Raw genomic sequence first — 22,501 nt, forward strand, 5'->3', positions numbered from 1 at the left:
CCCGCCGGTCTCGGGGCACCAAGCAGTCAGAGGCCGGCAGGCTGGACGCCAATGCTGTCGTTTATTGCGCGGAATGGGGGTGTGGGGGTTAGGGGCGTGGAGCGCGGTGGGGGCGCTGCTGCCTCGGCCCGTCGGTACATTCATCACGGCGGCCCGGCCTCACCTCCGACCCCCGCGCCCGGGCGCAGCCAGGACTGCCCGCCCCTGGGCGCCGGAGGGGGCGGGGTGTGCCCGCTCCCGGGGGGGGGGGGGGGGAGGTCACCGCGGGCCGCGCGCGCGGACGGGGTCGGGGAGGGGGGGGGTGGGGGGGGCCGGGCCGGTTATTGCGTGAGCGCGATGGGGGCAGCGGGAAGCCGGCGGGCCAAGTATTGCACTTAAAAAACAGACTCCTCATCGGACGGGCCACCTACGAGGGTGGGGGCGGGCAGGACTCCACAGCCGTCTCCTTTCGGCCACGGGGCCGTCCCCGTCCCCGCTTCACAGTTGGGGGAACTGAGGCACCGAGGTGAAGGGGGGGCCCCCTCGCACGCACTCAGGCGAGGCCGCCGCCGGGGGCGAGGACGATGTGGGTGGGCGCAGGGCGATGAAGGGCACGGCGGGGGCTCGGAGGGGGCTGCCGCGCCGCCCCGGCCCGCCCGTCCGACTACAACTACCTAGGACTCCTCTATGGCTTCTGGGGCGGGCGGCCGAGGACGGCCGGGGCAGCGCGCGATGGCATGGCTTTGGTGTGGATGACGGCCCCGCCCCCGGCCCGCCTGGGCCCGCGGGGCGGCACGGCGAAGGTCACAAGTTGGACGAGAGGCGCGAGCGCGCAGAGTCCAGGGGGTCGAGGCCGCCGGCGGCGCCGGGCGAGGCCGAGTCCCTGCGGTCCGGGCTGGGCGCGGCGGCTCGGGTGGCGGGCGCCGGCCCCAAGCGCGGCGTGGAGCTGCTGGCCGGACGCGCGGAGGCCGCGGGGCCCGGGCCGGGCGCGCCGTGGGGCAGCGACGGCTGCGAGGCCGACAGCGGGCGCGAGGCGCGGCTCAGGCGGCGCGCGGGCAGCGCGGGTCCGGCGCGGGGTGCGGCGGGGGAGCCGGGCGCGCCGCCGTAGGGCGAGGTCCGAGGCGCCCGGGGGCTGGCGGGCGCGCCCGGGGGACTGGCGGCGGGCGCGGGTCCCGGCGAGGCGGCGGCAGCGGCGGCGGCGGCGGAGGGCGCGGGCCCGGGCCCCGGGGGCGGGCGGCGCACGAGGCGTGGCGAGCCAAGGGCCAGTGGCCCCACGAGCGGGCGCGCCACCTGCGGGCAGAAGCTCATGGCCACGGCCTGCTGCAGCGTGGCGATGGCCGAGGTGACCTGCGGAGGCGGCGGCGGCGGGAAGAGGCCCACGCGCTGGCCCAGCTCTGCCTGCTGCACCATCTCGCGGTCGTATTTGACGATCTCTTGGATGATGGCGTTCTCCTGGTTGTTGAACACGCCCGAGTTGAGATCGTGTTGTACCTTGTGCAGCAGGATGGAGTTCTTCTTGCCTGGGGGCGGGGCAGGGGCGTCAGGGGGCTGCAGCCCTGGGGCGTGTGCATCCGCGGCGCGCCTCCCGCAGCGGGTCCGCAGGTACTGGGCACCTGTTCTGTCCATCCGGGGCGCACACCGCCGCGTGCACTGCGTCAGGCTGTCAGCGCCTCCTCGGCACAGCCAGTGTGCACCACGCCCCCGCTCGTACCTACCTACCTGCTGTAGCTGACACGCACCGAGCACCTTTTGCACATCTTAGGCCAGAATCTGAGCGCCCGCTGTGCACGACAGGCACGTATGGAGCACCTGCTGTATAGAGCAAGCGCACGGAGAGCGTGCAGCGTAGAGCAGCGGGCAGGTGTCGGACACCTACGACATAGAGCTGGCACACTCGTCAAGAAACCGTTGCGTACAAGTAAGCACTCTACACAGCAAGCGCGCACGGAGCCCCTCCTGCCTACAGCAAATAGGTACCAAGTGTCTTCTGTGTGTAGTGTAGCCAGCAAAACTGAGCGCCTACTGTGTACAATAAGCACGCATGACCTGCTGCTGTAACAGGCAGGTATGGAGTACCTACTGTATACAGTATTAATCAAGTACTTGTGTGTAGCAACCACATTAGAGCACCTACTGCATAGGCAAAGCAGGCATGAGACACCTACTGTATACCTCCAGCATGCCCGGGGCACTTCTTGCATACAGGAGACACGTATTGCACACCCACAGTGTACAGCAAGCACTTAAAGTGCCTGCTGTGTACACAAAGCAGGTATGAGACACCGTAGCGAGCATGCAATGTACCTCCTACGTACAGTGATCAGTGTATTGAGTACCTGCAGTATACGGCAACACACCTAGAACACTCGGCTGTACGCAGCCCGGGTGCTAAGTGCGCACCGTGTGGAGCAAGCGTATGTCGAGAGCCTACTGTGTATCGCAAACACCTCTAAGCACCTGCCACTCACGGATATGCTGAGCACCTATGTATAGAGCACACTATTGAGTGCCTGCTGTATGCAAACATGAATTGAATGCTTTCTGTATGCTGGGAAGTCTTTCCTCTAACACCGCTGCATTCCACCCAGTCCTTTCCCACTTGTCTTCACTTCCAAAAATAGCACCAGGGGCCACCACCTCTCTGACTCGCGTGTCTAGTCAGCAGCAAGTGCTGAGGGCCCCACCTCCCGACCGTTGCCGAGGTTACCCTCTGGCTCTCCCTACACCCGAGGCCAGGCCGCCATCTCTCTCCTGTATGCTACCCTTCCCTGCCCGGAATCATCCATGGCTCCCTACTGCTCCCAGTCCAAACTCCCATCCGCAGCCCGGTAGGTCCCGTGTACCTGGTCCCTGCCTGCCTGCCTCCCCGACCTCCCAGCTTCTCCAGCTCCCTGGGCTCCAGGCCTCCTTCCCCCCCCCCCCCCCCCCGGCCCCAGGCCTTTCTTTGCACATGCTGTGTTCACTCCTAGAATGTATTTTGTCCCTTTCTACCTGGCAACAGCTACTCAGCCTGGCCTCTACTCAGCATCGCGCAGAAGCCCTGCCACCCCCACCCCCTCCTCTGTGACATAAGCCCGAGGGTGGCCTCCGAGCCAGCCTCTTGGTCCAGCATCCACACCTCCTGGCACGCTGCAGGTGCCACACAAATCTCTGCCAAGTGAGCAGAAGTTGTGCACAACTGGAAACACTCTGCACTTGCTCTTTCCTGGGGAACCGGGACTATGTTTGGCCAAGGGACAAAGCAGGTCAGAGAGTCTGGTCTGGGGACTACAAGGGGACTTGCGGTCAGCTGGGACACACCACCTTATCTCGCCGGATGCCCCGCCGCCCCGCCCCGCCCCGAGCAGCCCCCTCACCGATGCGGTCCAGGCGGTCGATGGCGACAGTCTCGAAGGCCCGCCGCATCATGGGGTACTCCTCCAGCACCTCGTTGAAGTGGTCCACGCTCAGCGAGTAGAGGCGGCAGTAGGTGTCGGCGCGCACGCTGGCCGTGCGCCGGCCCCGCGTCAGCAGGCAGATCTCTGCGCGCGCGCGGCCGAGGGAGACGACCTCAGCTTCCGGGCCACACCCGCCGGCCCCCATCCCGCGACCCCCCCCCCCCCCCCCCCCCCCCGGGTCGCACAGCCGCTGCGCTCAGTCCCGCCTCCTCCCCTCTGCTAGTAGGGCCCTTCCGCAGGTCCTTCCTGATGCCCATGGCATCACCCCTGCAGGCTCCCCGCCTGCCCCACCCCCAGGAAGGGGGTCCAGCTCTCACCAGCCCCTGGTCCCCGGCTCACCCCCAAAATAGGAGCCATCAGAGAGCTTCATCTCCTTGTTGCCCTTGGTGAGCACGCTGACCACACCGTGCTGGATGAAGTACATCTTCTTGCCGATGGTGCCTTCTCGGATGATGTAGTCACCGGGCTGGAAGACCTCGAATTTGAGTTTGGTCAGCATGGCCGTGACAAAGTTGGGGTCGGCGTTGGCAAACAGTGGCATTGAGGCCACCAGCTTCCGGCAGTTGAAGTTGACGATCTCCTGTAGGGGCAGGAAGCAGGGGGTGACACAGGGCGCAGGTTTTTGTTTCCGTCTTGCCCTCCTTTAGGGGCTGCCTCTCCTGCACACCCGCAGTTTCTTCATCTATGAGAGGAGTTTTAATTTTTTTTTTAACGTTTATTTATTTCTGAGACAGAGACAGAGCATGAATGGGGGAGGGGCAGAGAGAGAGGGAGACACAGAATCGGAAACAGGCTCCAGGCTCTGAGCCGTCAGCCCAGAGCCCGACACGGGGCTCGAACTCACGGACCGCGAGATCGTGACCTGAGTTGAAGTCGGACGCTCAACCGACTGAGCCGCCCAGGCGCCCCATGAAAGGAGTTTCAAATACTCGGGCCGAAAGCCGGCATCTTACTTACAGGGCAGACATCGAAGGGTTTTGCCGCCAGGGGCAAGAGCAAGAAAAAAATGTGCAGTGACACCCTGCCATTTAACGCTGTATTAGCAATGCTGGCCAGTGCAATTAGACAAGAAAAAGGCAATCGGAGACATGAGGACTGGGAAAGAAACAGTGACACTAAATCTCTTTACTCTTTTAATATGACGGACCTGGAAGATCCAAAAGACTCCATGTACGACTACAACATTAAGAGTCAAAATAGCAAGCGATTAGAAAAATCAACATAAAACCCAAGAACTGTAAAATGAATCAGTGGTGGCAGAGACCAGGGTGATGGTCACCCCCGGCAAGGAACCTCTGAGAGGGGTGGAAATGTCCCACATTCAATCCAAGCAGTGGGTACACGAGGGTGTCGCTCTCATCCGTCCAGTGTGCCCTCACGACGTGGGCACTTTTTCTGTAAGATACATTTCAATAAAAAGGGAAGCTTAACCTTAAAAGGAAACTCAATAGCTTTTACGTATACAAACAAAAACCACTCAGAAGAAGACACAACACATGGGAAGACCCCGTTGACACCAGCACAGAGAGCAAAGTAAAACAGCACGGCACGAGGTCAAGAAATGTCCGGACCTGAGTGAGGGGAGCTTGGAGAGCCCCCCGAAAGGCACGGGGGGGAGGCTGAACACACGGTCATTAGGCAGAGCTCGTCACCGTCACGAGGACGAAAGACGACCGTTCTCCCTATTCATCCACACACGTAACGTGCTCCCAAAGAAAACACCATCAGGTTTGCTTGTTAATTACTGAAGCTACGCAAGGCCGTTCAGAACAAATGAGCAAAAATCGCAGGGAAGCCTGCTCGTGCGGAAGAGCAGAAGGGGCGACTGACCCCCCAGCACACTGAAACACGCTGTGTGGCCTCCAGACTCCGTGTGGGCTTGGCACACAGAGCAGGCGGGCCGGCGGGAGACACCGGGAGGCCAGAAACGTGCCCAGGCACGACGCGGCGAGTTGAGGGTTGCCCCACAACTTCCGAGGCCAAACCAGACGTCTCAGCCCGAGAGCAGAAGGTGAACCCGCATCCCGTCCCCACGGGATAGTCCAGGATGAGCCCAACAAGCAGAACTGCAGAAGTGCTATAAGGAAGTGTGGGTGAACCCCCACAGTTGGGTGGCACAGCAAGCATGTACTGTGCACCTGCTGTTGACAGGAGCCAGGTATTGGGGCCTACTATGTCGGCACGTATGTACTGTGCACCTACTGTATACAGAGAGTAGGTATTCAACACCTACTCTGTGCAGCAATTAGGTACTGAGTACCTAGTGTGTGGAGGAAGCACACAGAGCGCCTGCTGTGTACAGAAGATAGACACTGACCACTGCACACCCACTCTGTGCAGCAGGCACACATTTAACACCTGCTGTGTACAGCAAGCACTCATAGAGCATGAAAATCCCGCACGGCAAAACACACACACAGACACACACACACTCAATAAGCAAAGTTAAAAGCCACTGGGGTGCAGATTTGCATCACATGAAGTCCTCCACACATAAAGGATTTGTAAGATGACAAAAGGATGAAATTCTGTAGAAATACAAACGCAACCTATGGCCGGTTCACAGAAGGAGAAACACAAAACAGCCTTTCATCACATGAAGAGCCCAGACGCCCCTCTCACGTGTGCATTTGGGGCTGGGTGCCTCACAGCGCTGCTGGCTGCCCAGAGGGCCTGGACCCTCCCCTCATCCCTCAGCCCCGTCCCAAATACATGAGCAAAACTCCAGAGGTGCGTGCCAGAAACTCAGGGGAAAGAGGAGGGCGGACCCTGGGGCCTCGGTGCCTGGAGGCCCCCACAGCCGGAAGGGTCCAGTGAAGGCAGCTGAGAGCGGTGGCCACGCCTTGGGTTTGCATCGAAGAAGGAAATGGGAGATGTGGCGGGAGGAAGTCAGGACGGGAGCCAGAGATTGTCTGGACATACGTGTTTCTGTAAATGTGACTTTGGAACCGTGTGAGCAAATAGTGACCAAACACGGCTTGCCAGGAGCTGGGGGGTGGCATGGGGAGTGACGACTAGCCGCCAGCGGTGTCCTGGGGTTCAAGGGTGCTGTGGGTTGGACGGGGGTAATGCCGCACAATTCTAAATACACTAAGAGCTACTGCGTTGTGGGGCGCCTGGCTGGCTCAGTGGGTAGAGCATGCGACTCTTGATCTCATGGTTTGTGGGTTCGAGCCCCACACGGGCTCTCTTGCTGTCAGCGCAGAGCCCGCTTCAGATCCTCTGTCCCCCTCTCTGCCCCGCCCCTGCTCACACTCTCTCTCAAAAATAAACATAAAAAAAAAAAGAGAGAGGGGTGGGGGGGACACAGGGAAGGAGGCCATGTAATGGCAGAGGCAGAGATCGGGGAGAGGTGTCCACAAGCCGAGGGACACCGAGGACTCCCACCAGGAGCCGGGAGAAGCAGGAAGGACCCCCCCTCCCGGAGCCCCTGGAGGGGGCGTGGCCCCGCCACACCTGGATCTCGGATTTCTAGGCTCCAGAATGTGAAAGAACACATCTCTGGGGTGTGAAGCCGCCCAGCTGGCGGGAACTGATTACAGCTGCCCCAGGAACTTCGCCAGAGGTCACACGGGCTGTCCCGGCAGAGCCAGCGCCCAAAGCCGGTGCTCGGCAGGGCTCCTGTGCTTAGCAAAGCCCGACCACCACCCTGGGCTCGCCAGCTCCGGGCCGCCTCCCCTCTGTCCAGCTCGGACCCCAGACGGGGTAAGGGGAATCAGGCAGTGGCTGGGGGGGACCCAGGACTTCTGCAGAAGCAGGGTCTGGGGCGCCAAGGGGCATCGTGGGGGTGCAGCACGTGGAGACTCACAGAGGGGCACCTGCTGAGGGTCAGAGCCTGAGGAGGACACATCTAGCTGCAGCCGGGCCACCCCCCCCCCCCCCCCCCCCCCCCGCTCAACCCCAGGAAGGAGGGCCTGGCAGCAGGGACAGCCCCGTGGCCCCGCCTCACCTCCCGCAGGGGCCCGTTGAGCTCTCCCAGGATGCTGTCCTCGTCGAACATCTTGCCCTGGTAGCGGTGCTCGTAGTAGTCGTGGATCCTCTGGCGGAAGTCGGCGGGCAGCTTGTGGAAGGACATGTACTGCTCCACCTGCTTGTACTGTGTGAGTGGGGGGGGGGGGACCCGGGTCAGCGGCTGCCACCTCCGGCGGCCCCTGCTGCAGCCCAGACACGCCTGCCAGCTTCAACAACGGCAACACGAGGTGCCCAGTTAAATCTGAGTTTCAAATAAACAGCAAAAATATTTAACGGTACCCGTGCAATATTCGGCCCGTGCTTATGCAAAGGTAAGTTACTCTTTGTGTCCTGGATTTTATCTGGGAACCCCCCCCCCCCGAGAAGTGGCGGGTCAGCTTGGCTCTAGGCCCTCACAGTGGGCTGGGCCAGACTCCCCAGGTCCCCCAGGATGCCGGAGCCCATCCCAGAGGCTCCCGAATCGGTCAGTGGCCCTGCCTCCCCTCCCCAGAGAGCTTTCCAGAAACCACCGGCTCAGCCCCTCCTGAGCAGGGCGGGGCTGTGGGCACTAGACGGGTGCCAGGCCCTGCTGTCCCCAGGATGGTGCTCCCAGGGTGCCCCCAGCCCCGTTTCCGCCCCGGCTCCACCCGGACACAGCTGCCCTGAGCTCAGCGGAACCCGTGATGCCAGGCGGGTGGCAGCACCAGCTCATGTTTGGGTGTGAGACCCGTGGCTTCCGGACAGCCGGGGCGCCTGGCACCAGGCCCAGCTGACCCGGCCGACCCAGCCGTCGCTGCTGTGGGGCTGGGGGGGGGGGGGGGCGCTCGCAGCTGCCCAGCCAGGACCGGCCACTAGGCAGCAGTGCAGGACGGATGGGGCTGTGTCCCGGAGAGCCGAGCACACCTCGGCATTGAAGGGGGACACTGAGGCAGGGTGGAGCTCGAGGCAGAACTCGAGAAAGGGCCAGCACACGGGGCCTCTGCCCACTCCCCTTGGCCCCTCCTGCCCCCCTCCGGGGGCCCTGGCGCCACCCCCCCAGAGGGGGGCTGCCCCCCGCCAAAGGCCAGGTCCGAGGGGCCAGACATCCTTTTGCTCCCCCAGGAGCCTCCTCAGTGGGTTCAGTCACCCAGCACGTCCTCAAGCGACCCCAGGATTCCTGGACCCCTCTCTGTGCTTCCCTGCTCTGGCCTCGCCCACGCTGGCCCAGAGACCCCTGGGGTGATGAGCCCCGCCTCCTAGGCAGCCCCCAGGGGCTCCCTGATGCGCCATGGACTGGCCTTGCTCCGTTGGGACCTCCCCCCCCCCACTGCAGCTCCCACCCTATCCTCAGCTTGTGTCCCCCTCAACCCTTCCCACCATGTCTCCCACCCAGGTTCCGGACTGCCCTCCTCCTAAAGGGCCCCGAGCTTCCTCACTGTCTTGGGGACCTTCCAACTCCCCCTAATCGCAGCCACGGACCCCTCTAGGGTCCTCAGCCCCCACATTCCCTGCCGGCCCCTGTCCTAGGCACGACACAGGGAGCTGGGGGACAGCAGGGCGGGCCCCCCAGACCTCCAGACTCCGCCTGCCCTCAGACCTTCTCCTGGTACTGGCGCCGAGAGGAGTCCAGCGACTGGATGAGGGCGGTGGCGTGGCCGATGAACATGGCGTAGCACGTGGCGCCCACGATCATGCTCAGCATGGTCAGCCAGATGTCGGTCATGCTCTCGGGGGCCTGCCGCCCGTACCCGATGCACAGCATGTGGCTCATGGCCTTGAAGAGTGCAAAGGAGTAGAGCTCGCTCCACGAGTGGTTCTGCAAAGCCACGAGGGGCAGGTGGGCCTGCGGTCGCCACCCCGGGGAGTCCCTTGACCTCAGGGGCCCCACCCGCCCATCCTGCCATCTAGGCCCACGTCCGGCCCCGGGACTCGCCCTTCTTAATGGTCAGCGTCTCAGCCAGGAATCCACACGGGTGCTTGCGCCCTCCCTCGGTGGGGTCTTCTCTCTTCCGGCCCAAGATACTGCTTTCCCACTTCAGGGTCAGGGTACCACAAGCCCTCTTCGACATAGTGTATGTAGGTAAACAGTGGACACAGAGGAAACGTTGCTGACATTGTGTGTGGTGCCAGAGCTGTCCTAGGCACTCTGGTCAACAAGCCGCCTCTCAGCGGCTGGGGTCTGAAGGTCTCAAAGTCACCAGAGCACCCAGGTGGTCACTGCGGGGGGGGGGGGGGGGGGGGGGGTCCGGACACTGCGTGCACCTGAGGCGGGCACTGGGGTGGGCGGGGTCCGGGGACTGCGCGCCACGGTGGGCCGGACGCTCACCACCATGCCGTTGATGGAGACCCAGCAGTTCCGCGGGAAGTCCTGCAGCATGGGCACCAGGAACTGCAGGCAGCCGTCCCAGTGACACAGCAGCAGCATCATGCTGATGAGGTTGCAGATGCGCATCACCGCGCTCGCCAGGTCATAGGTCATGTGGAAGATCTGCGGGCGGGGCGCGGCGTGAGGGTCCCCCGCCCGCCGCCTCTCACCCACCGGGGCAGTGGGAGGAAGACGCCCCCGGGCCCGGACCCCCAGCCCCTGAGACCTGCCACGAGCGTCCCCGCCTCACCGCAAGCTCTAACCCCACCCCCCAGGCCGTCGCCCTCCCTCCGGGTTGACGAGAGCGCGTGGCCCAGGTCCCCTCCCACCCCGTCCCCACCCGCTGCCCCCCCCACCCCCCCCCCCGGAGCCTTGCCGCGGCCCCAGAAACTGGGGGCGATATTGCCGGCAGCGGGCTGGAGGACAGTCCGGGAGCGGCTCACTCGGGGCAGAGGGGGCGTGACCTCGCTCCTCTGGGCCTGTTTTCGCTGCCGCCAGTGGGGGCGAGGGGCGGGATCCCCCCTTTACAGGGCAGAATGAAGCGGGGGGGGGGGCGCGAATGCGTGGAGGGCCCCGCCTGCGGCCCCCATGACCCTGCCCCTCGCAGCCCCTCCCCGAGCCTCCCCTGCCCGCACCCGCCCGCAGCACCTGCCCGCGGGCCCGGCGCTCACCTCCTCCCACTGGTGGATATAGCGGATGAGGCGCGACAGCCGCAGCAGCCGCAGGAGGCTGAGGATCTTGGTGAAGCGCACGATGCGCAGCGCGCGCGCCGTCTTGTAGACCTCGGAGTCGATGCCCTTCTCCACGATGAGGAAGATGTAGTCCACGGGGATGGAAGACACGAAGTCCACCACGAACCACGTGCGCAGGTACTTCTTCTTGATCTTCTCAGGGTCCAGGATGATCTCCGTGTTGTCCTCGATCACGATGCCCGTGCGGAAGTTCAGCACCAGGTCCATGAGGAAGAACGTGTCCGAGACCACGTTGAACACGATCCACGGGGCGGTGGTCTCATCCTTGAAGAAGGTGATGCCCACAGGTATGATGATGAGGTTTCCCACCATGAAGAGCAACATGGTGAAGTCCCAGTAGAACCTGGGGGCGAAGTGTGCGCCGTCACGCCGCCAGGCCTTGGCCCACGCGGCACGCAGCCGCGGGGCACGCTGTCCCCACGGCGGCGCGCGCAAGCACACACAGGCCTTCGAGGGCCGGCCCGGAGCTCGGCTCCTCCAAGCTAAGACTTGGGCCTCGAATCACAGTGTGTACCCCAACTCCAGGAAGCCCTCCCACCCCCTGATGACCCCCACTGCCCGCTGGGCCCCCACAGCCTGGGCTCCTCTAGCCGGCCCACGACCTTCCCTCCTTAAAGAAACTGGAGAGGGGCGCGTGAGTGGCCCGGTTGGTGGAGTTTCCCACCAACTGGCTTAGGTCACCATCTCCCGGTTCGTGAGTTCGGGCCCCCCATCAATTTGTGTGCTGACAGCTCAGAGCCTGGAGCCCGCTTGGGATTCTGTGTCTCCGTCTCTCTCTGCCCCTCCCCTGCTCGTGTGCTGTCTCTCTCTCTCAAAAATAAATATTTTCTTAATAAAAAAAAAAAAGGCAGGAGACCTGGCAGAGCCCAAAAGGTGCCCCCCAAATTGGTTAAAACTTGCCCATGACCAAAAAAGTTCAATGTGCAGGACACAGGGTCAGTGTCCACAAAACTATTCCGTATGAGAAAGAAAAGGGGGGACAAGCAAGGAGGAGCTGGGGCGGCAGGGAGTAGGGGGCTTTGGAGCAAGGGGCGGTGGGCACGCAGGGGGGGCAGGCACAGTGGGGGACAACAGGGTCTGGGGTGCGGGATGGGGGCGGGGCATGCAGGGCGCACACTGTCCTGAGTAGCAGGGCTTCGAGTGAGGCACCAGAAGGGGTTCCTGGCCCAACTTCCATCTCAGGCAGCACCCCGGGGGGCGGGGGGCAGGGGGAAAGAGGCCTAGGCCCCCCAGGCTGGAGGTGGGTGGCTGGGAGAGGCTGAGAGAGGACATTTCATGTGACAAATTCTCCTGAAAAAGTGCTGACTGGCGGATTCCACCCCCAAGTCCCTGAGGCCCATTCCACACTCCACCTGGGAAGCACGTTCAGGGAAAGGCCTGTCCACTCAAGGGCCATCTGCTGGCGGCTGGGCTTGGTGTTCTGAACAAAGCGTGAGGACATACAGGTTCAGAAGGGCCACGTGGACAGATGCCCAGCACAGCAGCGATCGAGAAAATGCAAATCAAAACTACTCCAAGGAAAAACTGTTCTGTTAGGTCCTCAAAAGTCCAGACGGTAGCGGGGCGCCTGGGTGGCTCAGTCGGTTGAGTGTCTGACTCTTGCTTTTGGCTCAGGTCATGATCTTACGGCTCACGAGACCGAGCCTCCAGTCGGGCTCTGCACTAACATCGAGGAGCCTGCCTGGGACTCTCTCTCTGTTCCCACCCTCCCCGCCCCTGCTCTCGCTCTGTCTCTCAAAATAAATAAATAAGCTTAAAAAAAAATAGAATCATGGTCTTACCCATCAGTTCCACTCCTAGGTGTGAACCCCATGAACTGAAAACAGGAACCTAAGGATAACTGCGCATGCGTGTTCGCAGGAACAGGATTCACAAAAGCCAAAGGTGGAAACTTCGGTGGGGGAGCAGATTCACACAACGTGGCCACCGCTCACGCGCACGCCCCTCAGGTGCATCCACCACGCAGGCGCACATCCACGGATGAGCGTGTCCACCGCGCACGCGCACGTCCACAGACGACCGTGTTCCCCGCGCACGCGCACATCCCTCGGCCGCGAGCAGGAGCGAGGCGCCCCCCCACCCCCCCCCCCCACCCCCGCCCGCGGACGGACTCTGAACCTGCGACGCTCAGGGAGGGAACGCGACACAACAGACCGCGTGGGGTGTGAGTCCGTGTGTGTGAAACGTCCAGAACAGGCTCATCCACGGACAGAAGGGGGGCTCGAGGGGTTGGGGATTTTTAGGGAAGATGAGAAAGTTCTGGATATGGATGGTGGTGATGGCTGCACAACATTGTGAATGTACTTAATGCCGTTCAATTGTACACTTTTAAATGACTAAATGCCAAATTTTATGTCACATAAAAGAACAAAAGAACTCTGAGGCTATGGGTTGGGGGTCTCCGTGATGAGCGGGTGCCCCAGATCTGGGGTCTGGGTCCACACATCCTGTCTAGATCCAGGTAAAGGAGAGTCTCGAATTTTGAACAAAGTCGCTTATTTGAAATTGCTCTTACTGAGAACTGCAGAGAGAGACCCCCACCCCTGGATCGCGTCAGCCCTGTGAGCTCTCTCCAGGTCGTCACTCTCCCAGACAGGTTTGTGCAGGGCTCTGCCGTGGGCCCAGTGCCCTCCCCGTCACGGTGGGGGTCCCCACATCCACTTAGAGAAAGCTCTGTCACCTGTGGGCGGGACAGGCCCCAGAGGCCCCTAAAGGCTGTGGCTCCCTGGATCCTCCTGCTGGCTGGCCAGCTGGAGGAGCAGAGGAGGGGTCCATGGGCTGCAGCGTTCGCCCAAATTAGCACAAATAAATAAAAAGCCATAAGACCCAGGGGTGCCTGGGTGGCTCAGTCGGTTGAGCATCCAACTCTTGATTTCGGCTCAGGTTATGGTCCTGGGGTCCTGGGACTGGGCCCCGCTTTGGGCCCCATGCTCAGCGAGGAGCCTGCTTAAGATTCTCTCTCCTCTCTCTCTGCCCCTCCCTGGCTGAAATACATGTGCTCCTTCTCTCAAAATAAGTAAACTTAAAAAAAAAAAAAAAAAAAAAAAAACCTTGAAGCAAAGCCGAAGGCTGCAGACTGGCTTGGCCACAGTGAGCTCTGTGTTTTGGGAGCTCCTTTCTGGGCAGCGCTGTGGGGAGCAGCAGTTAGCCCCGTGTGTGCCGGCTGGCCCAGGCCCTCCACTTCGGGGAAGTGATCCCAAGGAAACTGTCCAAGAGGAAGAGAGAAAAATTAAAAAGCAATTTGTACCAAGATGTTCACAGTAGCTCAGTCTTCGAGAGCCAAAGGCTGGAAGGCACCCAACGCCTAACACCTCGGTGGCAGCGGCCAGACCCGGGCTGACACCCAGTTCTCTGGGCTGTTGGTGGATGCGGCCGTGCGCCAGTCCCACAGCCCCTGGGACCCCCACTCTTCTCTCCATGGGGGAGAAAGGGGCCGGGGAGTGGCAGCCTGTGAGGGCCCTCCACGAGCCTGTCCCACCCACACCTGCAGCGGGAGCCTCCTCTCGGTGGTGGTCGTGAGGCCCCGGCTGGGCTGTGATGGGAGGGCCTGGGGATGGGGACAAAGACCTGAAGACCTTGAGAGCTAAAAGGACTGAGTGCCCTGGGGGTGAGTATTAAGGGCAAAATCGAATGGCTGCTAAAAATTCAGGACCTTTCTTGGCCTGAATCTAGGCAAGGTGTGGGGTGCGGGATGAGGGGCCCCACCTGCCTGCTGCCCCTGCCCCCCACCCTCCCTCCCAGCGCTTCCACTGTAGTCCCACCCCTCACCCTCTCTGAGCTGAGGCCTGCCCTGCCCCCTCCCCCACTTCCGGCACACGCCTGGGGCAGAGCAAGAGGGAAAGAGTAACTGAGAAGGCCGGAGGACCTAGAAACCATGGGTGGGGGCGGTTAGAAACCACCAGGGGGAGTCTAGAAACAATCTAAATGGCCAGAGTGCAAGGTGGCTTCACAGGTGACTCTTCACAGACATTCTCTGCCTTTGTTCCTGGGATGAGGGTAGGAGCAAGCATCACACTTCCCCACTGACAGACCAGAGAGGTGGCCCCGCCAGGGAGTGGGGGCAAAGAACCGAGATCCAGGCCTGGTGCCCTCAGGACCTGTCCTCCGTCTGCTGCCCGTCTGTTTAGGGCTAGGGCTAACCTTCCTCCTGCAGGCCTGGAGCCCTGTCCACGGCCCCTGGTCCCTGGGGAGCGATCCCTGGTCCTGTCGCTCTATCCGGGCTGTCTTCCCAGATTGGATAGTGTCCCCTGAGCTAATGAGGAGTCAGACCACAGAGGACAGAGCGCTGGACAGGGGCTCTGAAGCAGCTCTGGGGCAGAGTGACCCAATCCCCAGGTCCATCACTAGGGTGCCCCACCTGCTCCAACCAGGACGCCCCAAAAGGGGCCCGAGGCCCTGACCCTTGTCCTCACCAGCCCCCTGGTCCCCTGGAAGGGGACAGGAGGAGGAAGAGGGCCCTGCACACACCCACCAAGGGGGACCTAAGGACTGGGGCAGAGGATCTGGTCAGGGGACAGAGGAACCCCGGCCTTCCCCCTAAGCCCCTCCCCTTCCCCTCCCCTGACCTCCCTCCTGGGCTGCACAGCCTGGGACTAACCATTCTCCTCTGAGCCTCAGTGCCTCATCTGCCCAATCCTGGCAGCCCTCCCTCACTGGGCCACACCAGCAGGACTGGGGCCCAGGGACTACAAGGGCCTCCCCAGGCAGCCAGCAGAGGCCTGGCTCACGGTTAGCTTTCAGCTACCCAGGGCCTTCAATGACTGTAATTAAATCCCATATTTTAAAATCTTCCCTAACATGGCTCAGTCGGTTAAGCATCCCACTATATATATATATATATATATGTATATATATATATATATATATATATATATATATATGTTAATGTTTATTTATTTTTTGAGAGAGACAGAGCATGAGCAGGGGGAAGGGAAGAGAGAGAGAGAGAGGGAGTCACAGAATCCGAAGCAGGCTCCAGACTGAGCTGTCAGCACAGGGCCCGACGTGGGGCCTGAACCCACGAACCCTGAGATCATGACCTGAGCCAAAGTCAGACGCTTAACTGACTGAGCCACCCAAGCGCCCCTAAGTGTCTGACTCTTGGTTTTGGCTCAGGTCATGATCTCACGGTTTGCCAGATCAAGCCCCACATGGGGCTGACAGCTTGGAGCCTGCTTGGGATTTGTTCTCTCTCTGCACCTCCCTGCTCACACGGTCTCTCTGTTTCTCTCTCTCAAAATAAATAAATAAACATTAAAAGAAAAAACCTTCCCTGACAAATAACAATGAGGCCCCAGAGGGGCCCCTGCTTCTGTGGGAGCACCCGGATCCCTCGGTTCTGTCTCCAGCACAGCCCCGGGAGGGCAGCGGCCTTCTTGGCTGAGTGACACAGGCTCAGCCCCAGGGACACTGGGATGATGCAGGGTCTCCCAGGGAGCTCGGGGCTCGACAGCCATGACCCCCAGCCCCCAGGCCCAGGACGTCTCAGCTCCAGTGCCCTGCCGCTGGGAGAAGGTCCTGGAGCCCTGTCCCAGATGCACCCGCGTGCACCCACAGGGGCACGGGACTTCAGCTGGGGCCCCCACCCTGAACGGCGAGTGCTGAGGGACAGAACCCAGGTGCAGAGACTTCCAGGCCAGATAAGGGCTGTTGAACCAAGGCAGCCCGCCACCCCCCACCCCACCCGCAGGATCCCAGCACTAAGAACCTGGCAGGAAGCAGTCCAGGAATTACAAATCAGGCAAATCTGAAGGGATTAGGGCCAGGGCGGGCAGGAGCCCTCCCTTATGGAGTTTCAAATCCGAGTCGAGTGTCAGGGATTAGGAAAGGAAGACACCTCCCGGAAAGATCAGCGGATTCCTGGGTGAGCCCGGGCCTGGGCAGGCTGTGGGGGCAGGGTGTGTGCCAGGCTGGGAGGACAGTTGGCGACCACACAGACCCAGCTCTCCCTCAGAGCCCCAGGCTGGGTGGGGGAGACAGACATTCCACACCAACACATAAGTGAGTGGGATGCTTCAGAGTGGGTGGGGAGAGCTTCTCAGAGGGCGTGGCACTTGGGCAGACAATGGAGAAGTAGCTGCTTGACAGAGTTCAGGGGACCCTGCGCCCCACGCAGAGGAGGCAGCAGGTGCAAAGGTCCTGTGGCTGCACTGGGGTTTCCCCTCTCAAGGCTGGCCAGGTGGCCTGGTGCTGGAGTAGGCACGAAAGGAAAAATGGCTGAGGGCAGGAGCTGGGTTCTGCAGGCCCTTGGGAGGCCGTAAGTGAGGGGGAAAGACAGACAAATGTACCTTGAGAGGCCCGTGCTGGCAGTGGGGAGGTTAGGAAGGGGGCAGGAGGGAGATGGAATGGCCTGTAGTGGCTGGATTTGGGGCCGGCTTCTTGACGGGGAAAAGTGAAGCAGGGTCTGGTCTGAGGAGGCCCAGTCCCCATGATGTTGGAGCAAGGGGGTTGGAGACATGAGGTTTTTAAAGCAGGGACCAGAAATTCCAAATTCTGGCAGGAGTCCCCTGGAGAGAGGAGGGGGACCTCGGCCACAGATGGCCTCTCACCCTTCATATGGATCATGGAGCTTCCTTCCTTCCACCAGGTGGGCCCTGGGCCTCAACCCTCACCTGGGGAAGTGGATTTGTCCCCTGTCCCCACCCCACGTGCCTCCGTGCTGGGTCTGGAGCCAGGGAAACCCTTGTCTCACCCCTGCCCCCGCCCCCCCCTCCCCGGATAATACAGGATTTATTCCCGTGAGTTAATGCGGGGATTTGCAGACAGTGCTCCCACACTGATCTCCCTCGGATCCGCCAGGCCATCTGGGGTAGGAGACAGGGGCCTCCAGTCCCATCCGGTTCTTCAGACCAGCCCCTCCACCGGCCCAGTCCCCCGGGGACCCCAGAGGACGTGACACAGACACAGGTCAGCGTCCACTGGTCCCGGCTTTGTCTAAATGCCTCTGAGGGGCAGGAAAGGACTCATCTCTTCCCCTCACACGGGGCCTCCCCGCGGTAGACAACCGGGGATCATTGCAGGAAAGTCAGCAGCAGCGGCAGAGACTCAGATCAGACCTCAGAGGCACTTACAGACAGGAGCAAGTTGAAAGCCACTCGCCCAAACTTTCAGACCTGCCCGGGCCCCCGGGCCCCGGGGCTGCCTCAGTTACCAGAGTGACAACCACATGAGGAGGCGGTGGGGGAGAACAACCCAGAATGAGTGATGGTCGTCTCTGCAGGTCCCAGCCGGGCCCCACAGGGGCCACCCTTGCTGGGGTCCCCTGCCCACCCACTGTTCCCCCATGAGCTTCACACACGTGGGGCCTGTTGCCCTCTGGAATCAGTGCTGGTCCAGGTGAAAGGAACGGGAATTAACTGTACTTATTTTCTCATGTTTTTGGAGGGGAGGGGACTCCGTGAGGTGCCGGCTGTGACTGTGGCCCTCCACACCGGCCCCGTGGCTGCCCCCCTGCCTCGCACTCTTGTTCTGACACCTGTTCCCATTCGGGCACGGACCTCAGGGTGCCCAGAAGGAACACCAAGCCTCCCAAGCCCAAACTGTTCCCTCTGTCCCTTGGACCTGTTTCTCCGCCTGCTCCCCCTCTCCCCCCACCCCTGCCCCCTGCAAGCCCCTCTGGAACAGGTCCCGGGGCTTCTCCGTCCTGGCCCTGGTGCCTCCCACATGCCCGGTTTCCACGCGGAGAAACAGCCTCAGAAGGGGTTGGGCTGGTCCATCGCAGCCCAGGGATGGGCACCACGGAGCGCCTGTGTGAGCTCAGCGAGCTCGCAAACACCTGAGACCCCAGACGTGACAGGGACCTCACGGGCCCTCAGGCCCACGGCAGGCGCTGAGGGGCAGGCAGGCCAGCAACATGAAGTGGAAATGGCCGCGTCGGGGTGTGCCGGCAGCGCGTCCATGAGACAAGGCGGCAGTGGGTCAGAGCTGGGGTGCGGGCAGGGGTGGGGAAGGGGACAGCGTGTGCCAAGGCTGGTCGTTCCAGGGAAGCAGGGGGAGGGGCCGGAATGGCATAGAAAGTCACACACCCCCGTTTGCTCACACCACCGCCTCTCACGTTTGGGGAAACCAAGGCGGGAGGCCCAGAGAGGACGCGAGCCCAGCCGCAGGCAGCACGGGGCCCTCTGCAGACGGCTGCCTTCTGGCCTTTCCCCCGGACGCTCTCTCCTCCCGGACACCTTCCTCTGTCCACTCCCACGTGCCAAGAGCTCCCCCTCCTCGAGGCCTCCACAAGCACCCCACGCCCTGGAAGGTGTATGCCCGCTGGCGCACGAGGCGGTGCCAGGGCGGCTCCAGTTCAGCGGACACCCGTCGTCCCGTTCTCCGTGCCAGGTGGGGGCCGGGCCGATGGGCACGGGAAGGGCTTCACAGGCAAGCAACAGCGAGAGCTCAGGGAAGTGGAGACACCCTGGTCTTGGGCAGGCGTGGGGGCTGGCGTGGGAGCCTGCACCTCAGAATCTCTTTCCGCTTGAGAGCCTGCACAGTGTGTGGACGCAGGCACCGTCGGGTCAGATTTCAAGGGGGCACGTGTGGAAAAGCGGGCCCAGAAAGGCTCCTCCGCCTTTTGCTCCGTGAGCAGTTTCGCAAAAACTCACACACGCATAGAAGCATAGCAACGATCTGCAGCCCGCCTTCGGGTACCCCGATATCTCGAACAGTCTCCAGCAAGCCTTTTCCTTGCCGTGTCTTCCCGGTCTGGATGGGACGCGGCCAGAGGCTGGGCTGCCAGCCTGCCCGGGTGCGAACCCCCAATTTGCCCCGATTCATTGTGTAGCTTTGGGCAGGTGACTCAACTTCTCTGTGCCCTTCCCACTTTACAGCTGACATGACTGAATCAGTATTAGTAAGGTGCTGCCATGGCACCTGGGCCGCCCAGGGAGCCTCAGGAAGCTTGGGGCCTGTGTCCATACTGAATCAGCCCTCCACTAAGACACGGGGGGCTGTAGAGGCCCCACGGCATCCCAGATTGGAAATACCCTGTTTTCAATTTGACAGTGTCTCCCCTAGTCCCCATCCCCCTGCTTGCTCAACCCTATTTTACAGCTTATCTGCCCAGCCCAGACCACGTGGCCTGCCCAGATCCTCACAGGTGACCACGCTCCAAGTGGCACAAGCACCGGGAAGCCCAGCTCCTCCCCCTGGCATCCCCTCCCCCCAGGCTGTAAGCCGCCCCTTCTGCAGCCAAGAGGAAGCCCAGGGTCCCCCACCGCTGGCAGTGGGCAGGTGGTTGTGGGGGGGGGGGAGGTTGGCTGCAGGCAGACGTGCTGGAGAAGACCCAGGGCAATGGCTACTTTCTGCAGGCACCTTCCCCTGCCCCCCCCCCCCATGTCCCTGATGTCCCTTCCCAGCCAGCTGGCCAGGTCGCTGGAACGTGAGCAGAAACACTGACCCAAGTTCTCCCAGCCCGGACCACCTGCACGGAATGGGGAGCCCCTGTGCAGGTCAGGACCATCCAGATGCACCTCATTCGGACACCCCAGGTCCCCCCACCCGTGGCCTCTCCCAGAACTCAAGCCATTGGTCAAGGGTGTCTTCACCCCCCAGGGAAGGTCTGAAGAGTAGGCAGGTGGAATCCCAGTCTCTGTCCCTGACTTGTGTGCCCCTGGGGCCTCAGTTTCCTCAGCTGTCAAGCACTGGAGCTGCGGAAGGGTCAGAACAGGGGAGAATCCCACAGCCCCCTTTCCCAGCTCCGGACATCCGGGAGCAAACGCGGAACCAGTTCCCGGGTGGGGGCGAGGGGCTCAGGCTCCGGGCAGGACCCAGAGCTTGATGAAACCCGCGGTTCCGAGAGCGCCGTGGGCCGCTGTCCGTGGTGCTGAAGCCGCGCCCGCCCTGGGATTCGGCCCCGTGGAGACCCTCTGCGTGCCAAATCACACCTCCCTGACGGCCACTTAACTTCACACACACACACACACACACACACACACACACACACACACACCCCTAGGGACCCGCCTGCCCCCTAGATCGCTCGGCCCACGCCCCCTGCAGTCACATGCTCCCCATCACACACATAGCCTGCAGTGATATGCACGCTTCACGCTTGCAGGCCACAGGGCGCGCACCCAGGAACGAGAACCACAAACATACTCAGCCGTGACCCTGCGCTGGGCCTTGCTCTGAGCCTTTGCACCTATCAACCGCCTGAACACAGACAACGTCTACACACCCACTGACACATGGGCACGCCACCCAGTGGCTCCGGCTGCTGCGGCTCAGAGAACACAGCCTGGGGACCCCAGCACGCTCAGCGCCCTCTCCTCGCGCAATACCCAGGCCCGCGGACCGGAACGCTCCTCCCTGAGCTGTGGGGCGCAGGTGGAGACCTTGGGAGCGAGCCACGTTCGCTTAACCCCTTCTCCGCCGGCCTCTCCCAGGCACGTCCTTCCCGGGCGCCCTTCCTTCCTCCTTCCTTCCGCTCTGCCGCCTCCCCTGCGCCCACGTTCCCCTCTATTCGTCCTCTCCGCCCCTCCGCGCTCAGACCCTGGTCCTGCGGCTCATGACGCGCGCCCATCCCGCAGGGATGGGGATGTCAGGGCGCGTGGGAGGGGGCGCTCAGGGGTCACCGCGGGAGCCTGCGCGCGCTTCCCAGAGCCCCCCCACCCCCACCCCTGCCCCAGGGCGGAGCCTCCCGCGCCCAGGCCATCACGGGGCGGGTCTCGGACGCGCCCGAGGTCACCGAGGGGCCCCGAGGTCACCCACGGGGCGCGCAGCCCCGCCCTCCCCGAGGTGCTCCAAGGACGGCGCCCCCCTCGGCGCCCGCCGGGGCCACACCTGAAGTCGCTGTACGGGTGGATGATCCAGGCCCCCGCCGACTTGACGCGCTCCTGCTCGCGCTCCACGGCCTTCTGGCTGCCGAACATCCGCAGCGAGAACTTGTTGACGCCGGGCTGCAGGAGCGCGCCGAACTGCCGCTGCATGAAGCTGGCCTGGCTGCCGCGCGGCTCCCCCGCGGGGCCCGCCTCCTCGCTGCCCGCCTCATCCGCCGGCCCCGGCCCCGCGCCCGCCCCGCGGCACGAGAACGACACCTTGGACCCCCGCGCCGGGCCCTCGGGTGCCGCGGGGCTGCACTGCGGCTCGCCGCGCCCGCACTCGCCGTTCGGGCTGCCCTTGGCGGTGCTCGCCGCGCCCGGGGTGCCTGGGCGGCCGCACGAGCTGTCGCGGCTGCGGAGCCGGGCCCGCGGGCCGCTCTCGTCCGTCGCCTCCGGGGGTGCCGCCTCGGCCCGGCCCGGCTGCTGGGGGGGCGCAGGCCCGGGGCCCGGGGGGGGCGCGGGCGGCGGCGGCGGCGGCGGTTGCTGCTGGGGGGGCGCGGGCGGCGGCGGCGGCGGCGGCCCCGACGCGGGGGTCGCGCCCGGGCTCTCCCCGGGCCGCCCGCCGCCCCCGCGCGCGTCCATGGCGAGGCGGCGCCGGGCAGTGCGGAGCGGAGCCGCCGCCGCCGCCGCCGGCCCGAGCCCGAGGGAGGGGGGGGAGGCGGGGCCTGGGCTGGGGCGGGGCCGCGGGGGCGGGGCCGCGGGGAGGGGCAGGGGCAGGGGCAGGGGCAGGGACAGGGGCAGGGGCGGGTTGGGGGCCCCGCCTCTGCCCGCGCCCCCTCCCGGCGCGCCGCGCCCAGACCCCCGCGCCAGGGAAACTGAGGCCGCGGGGTCGGTGACCGCCCAAGGGCACGCGGCCTGAGGCCTTGGAGACCTGCTCAGGCCTCGTTCCAGAAAGGGAAACTGAGGCCCGCGAGGCGGAAGGACACGTCCAAGGTCACTGAGCCCAGCCCCGGGGACCAGAGCCTCCTCCGCGCTCCACCTTCGCAAGGGATCTTCCCCGCGCGCAGGGTTCACCCGCCTGGATGCCACAGCCAGGCGCAGGGAAGCGAGACCGCCCCCGTGCCAGCCTCCTTCCTTTCTGTAAGTGAGAATTTCCGTAATAAGAAGGATGTTTTTAAAGGCCAGAAGGGCCTTGGCTTTGTAATTCGAGGGCCCTGGAAAGACCCGTGGGAGTGTGTTGTGTGCGGAGGGGCAAAATGGGGTCCATGCGGCCAGTCTCCAGGTCTTTCT

The 22,501-nt window shown here is 63.1% G+C and overlaps 1 protein-coding gene across 1 annotated transcript; it reads right to left on the reverse strand.

Annotated features, from left to right (window-relative positions):
• Positions 1-42: 42 nt before the first annotated feature.
• Positions 43-21,853, reverse strand: HCN2 (hyperpolarization activated cyclic nucleotide gated potassium and sodium channel 2). Its single transcript, XM_047848335.1, has 8 exons — positions 21,234-21,853; positions 10,383-10,806; positions 9,673-9,834; positions 8,944-9,162; positions 7,366-7,512; positions 3,756-3,996; positions 3,336-3,500; positions 43-1,499 (listed from the first exon to the last, which is right to left on the reverse strand). The coding sequence occupies exons 1-8, from the start codon at positions 21,851-21,853 to the stop codon at positions 784-786; spliced, it is 2,694 nt and encodes an 897-aa protein (XP_047704291.1). The 3' UTR covers positions 43-783.
• Positions 21,854-22,501: the final 648 nt, after the last annotated feature.

The sequence above is a fragment of the Prionailurus viverrinus genome, unplaced genomic scaffold (assembly GCF_022837055.1).
Source record: "Prionailurus viverrinus isolate Anna unplaced genomic scaffold, UM_Priviv_1.0 scaffold_60, whole genome shotgun sequence".
NCBI lineage: Eukaryota > Metazoa > Chordata > Mammalia > Carnivora > Felidae > Prionailurus > Prionailurus viverrinus.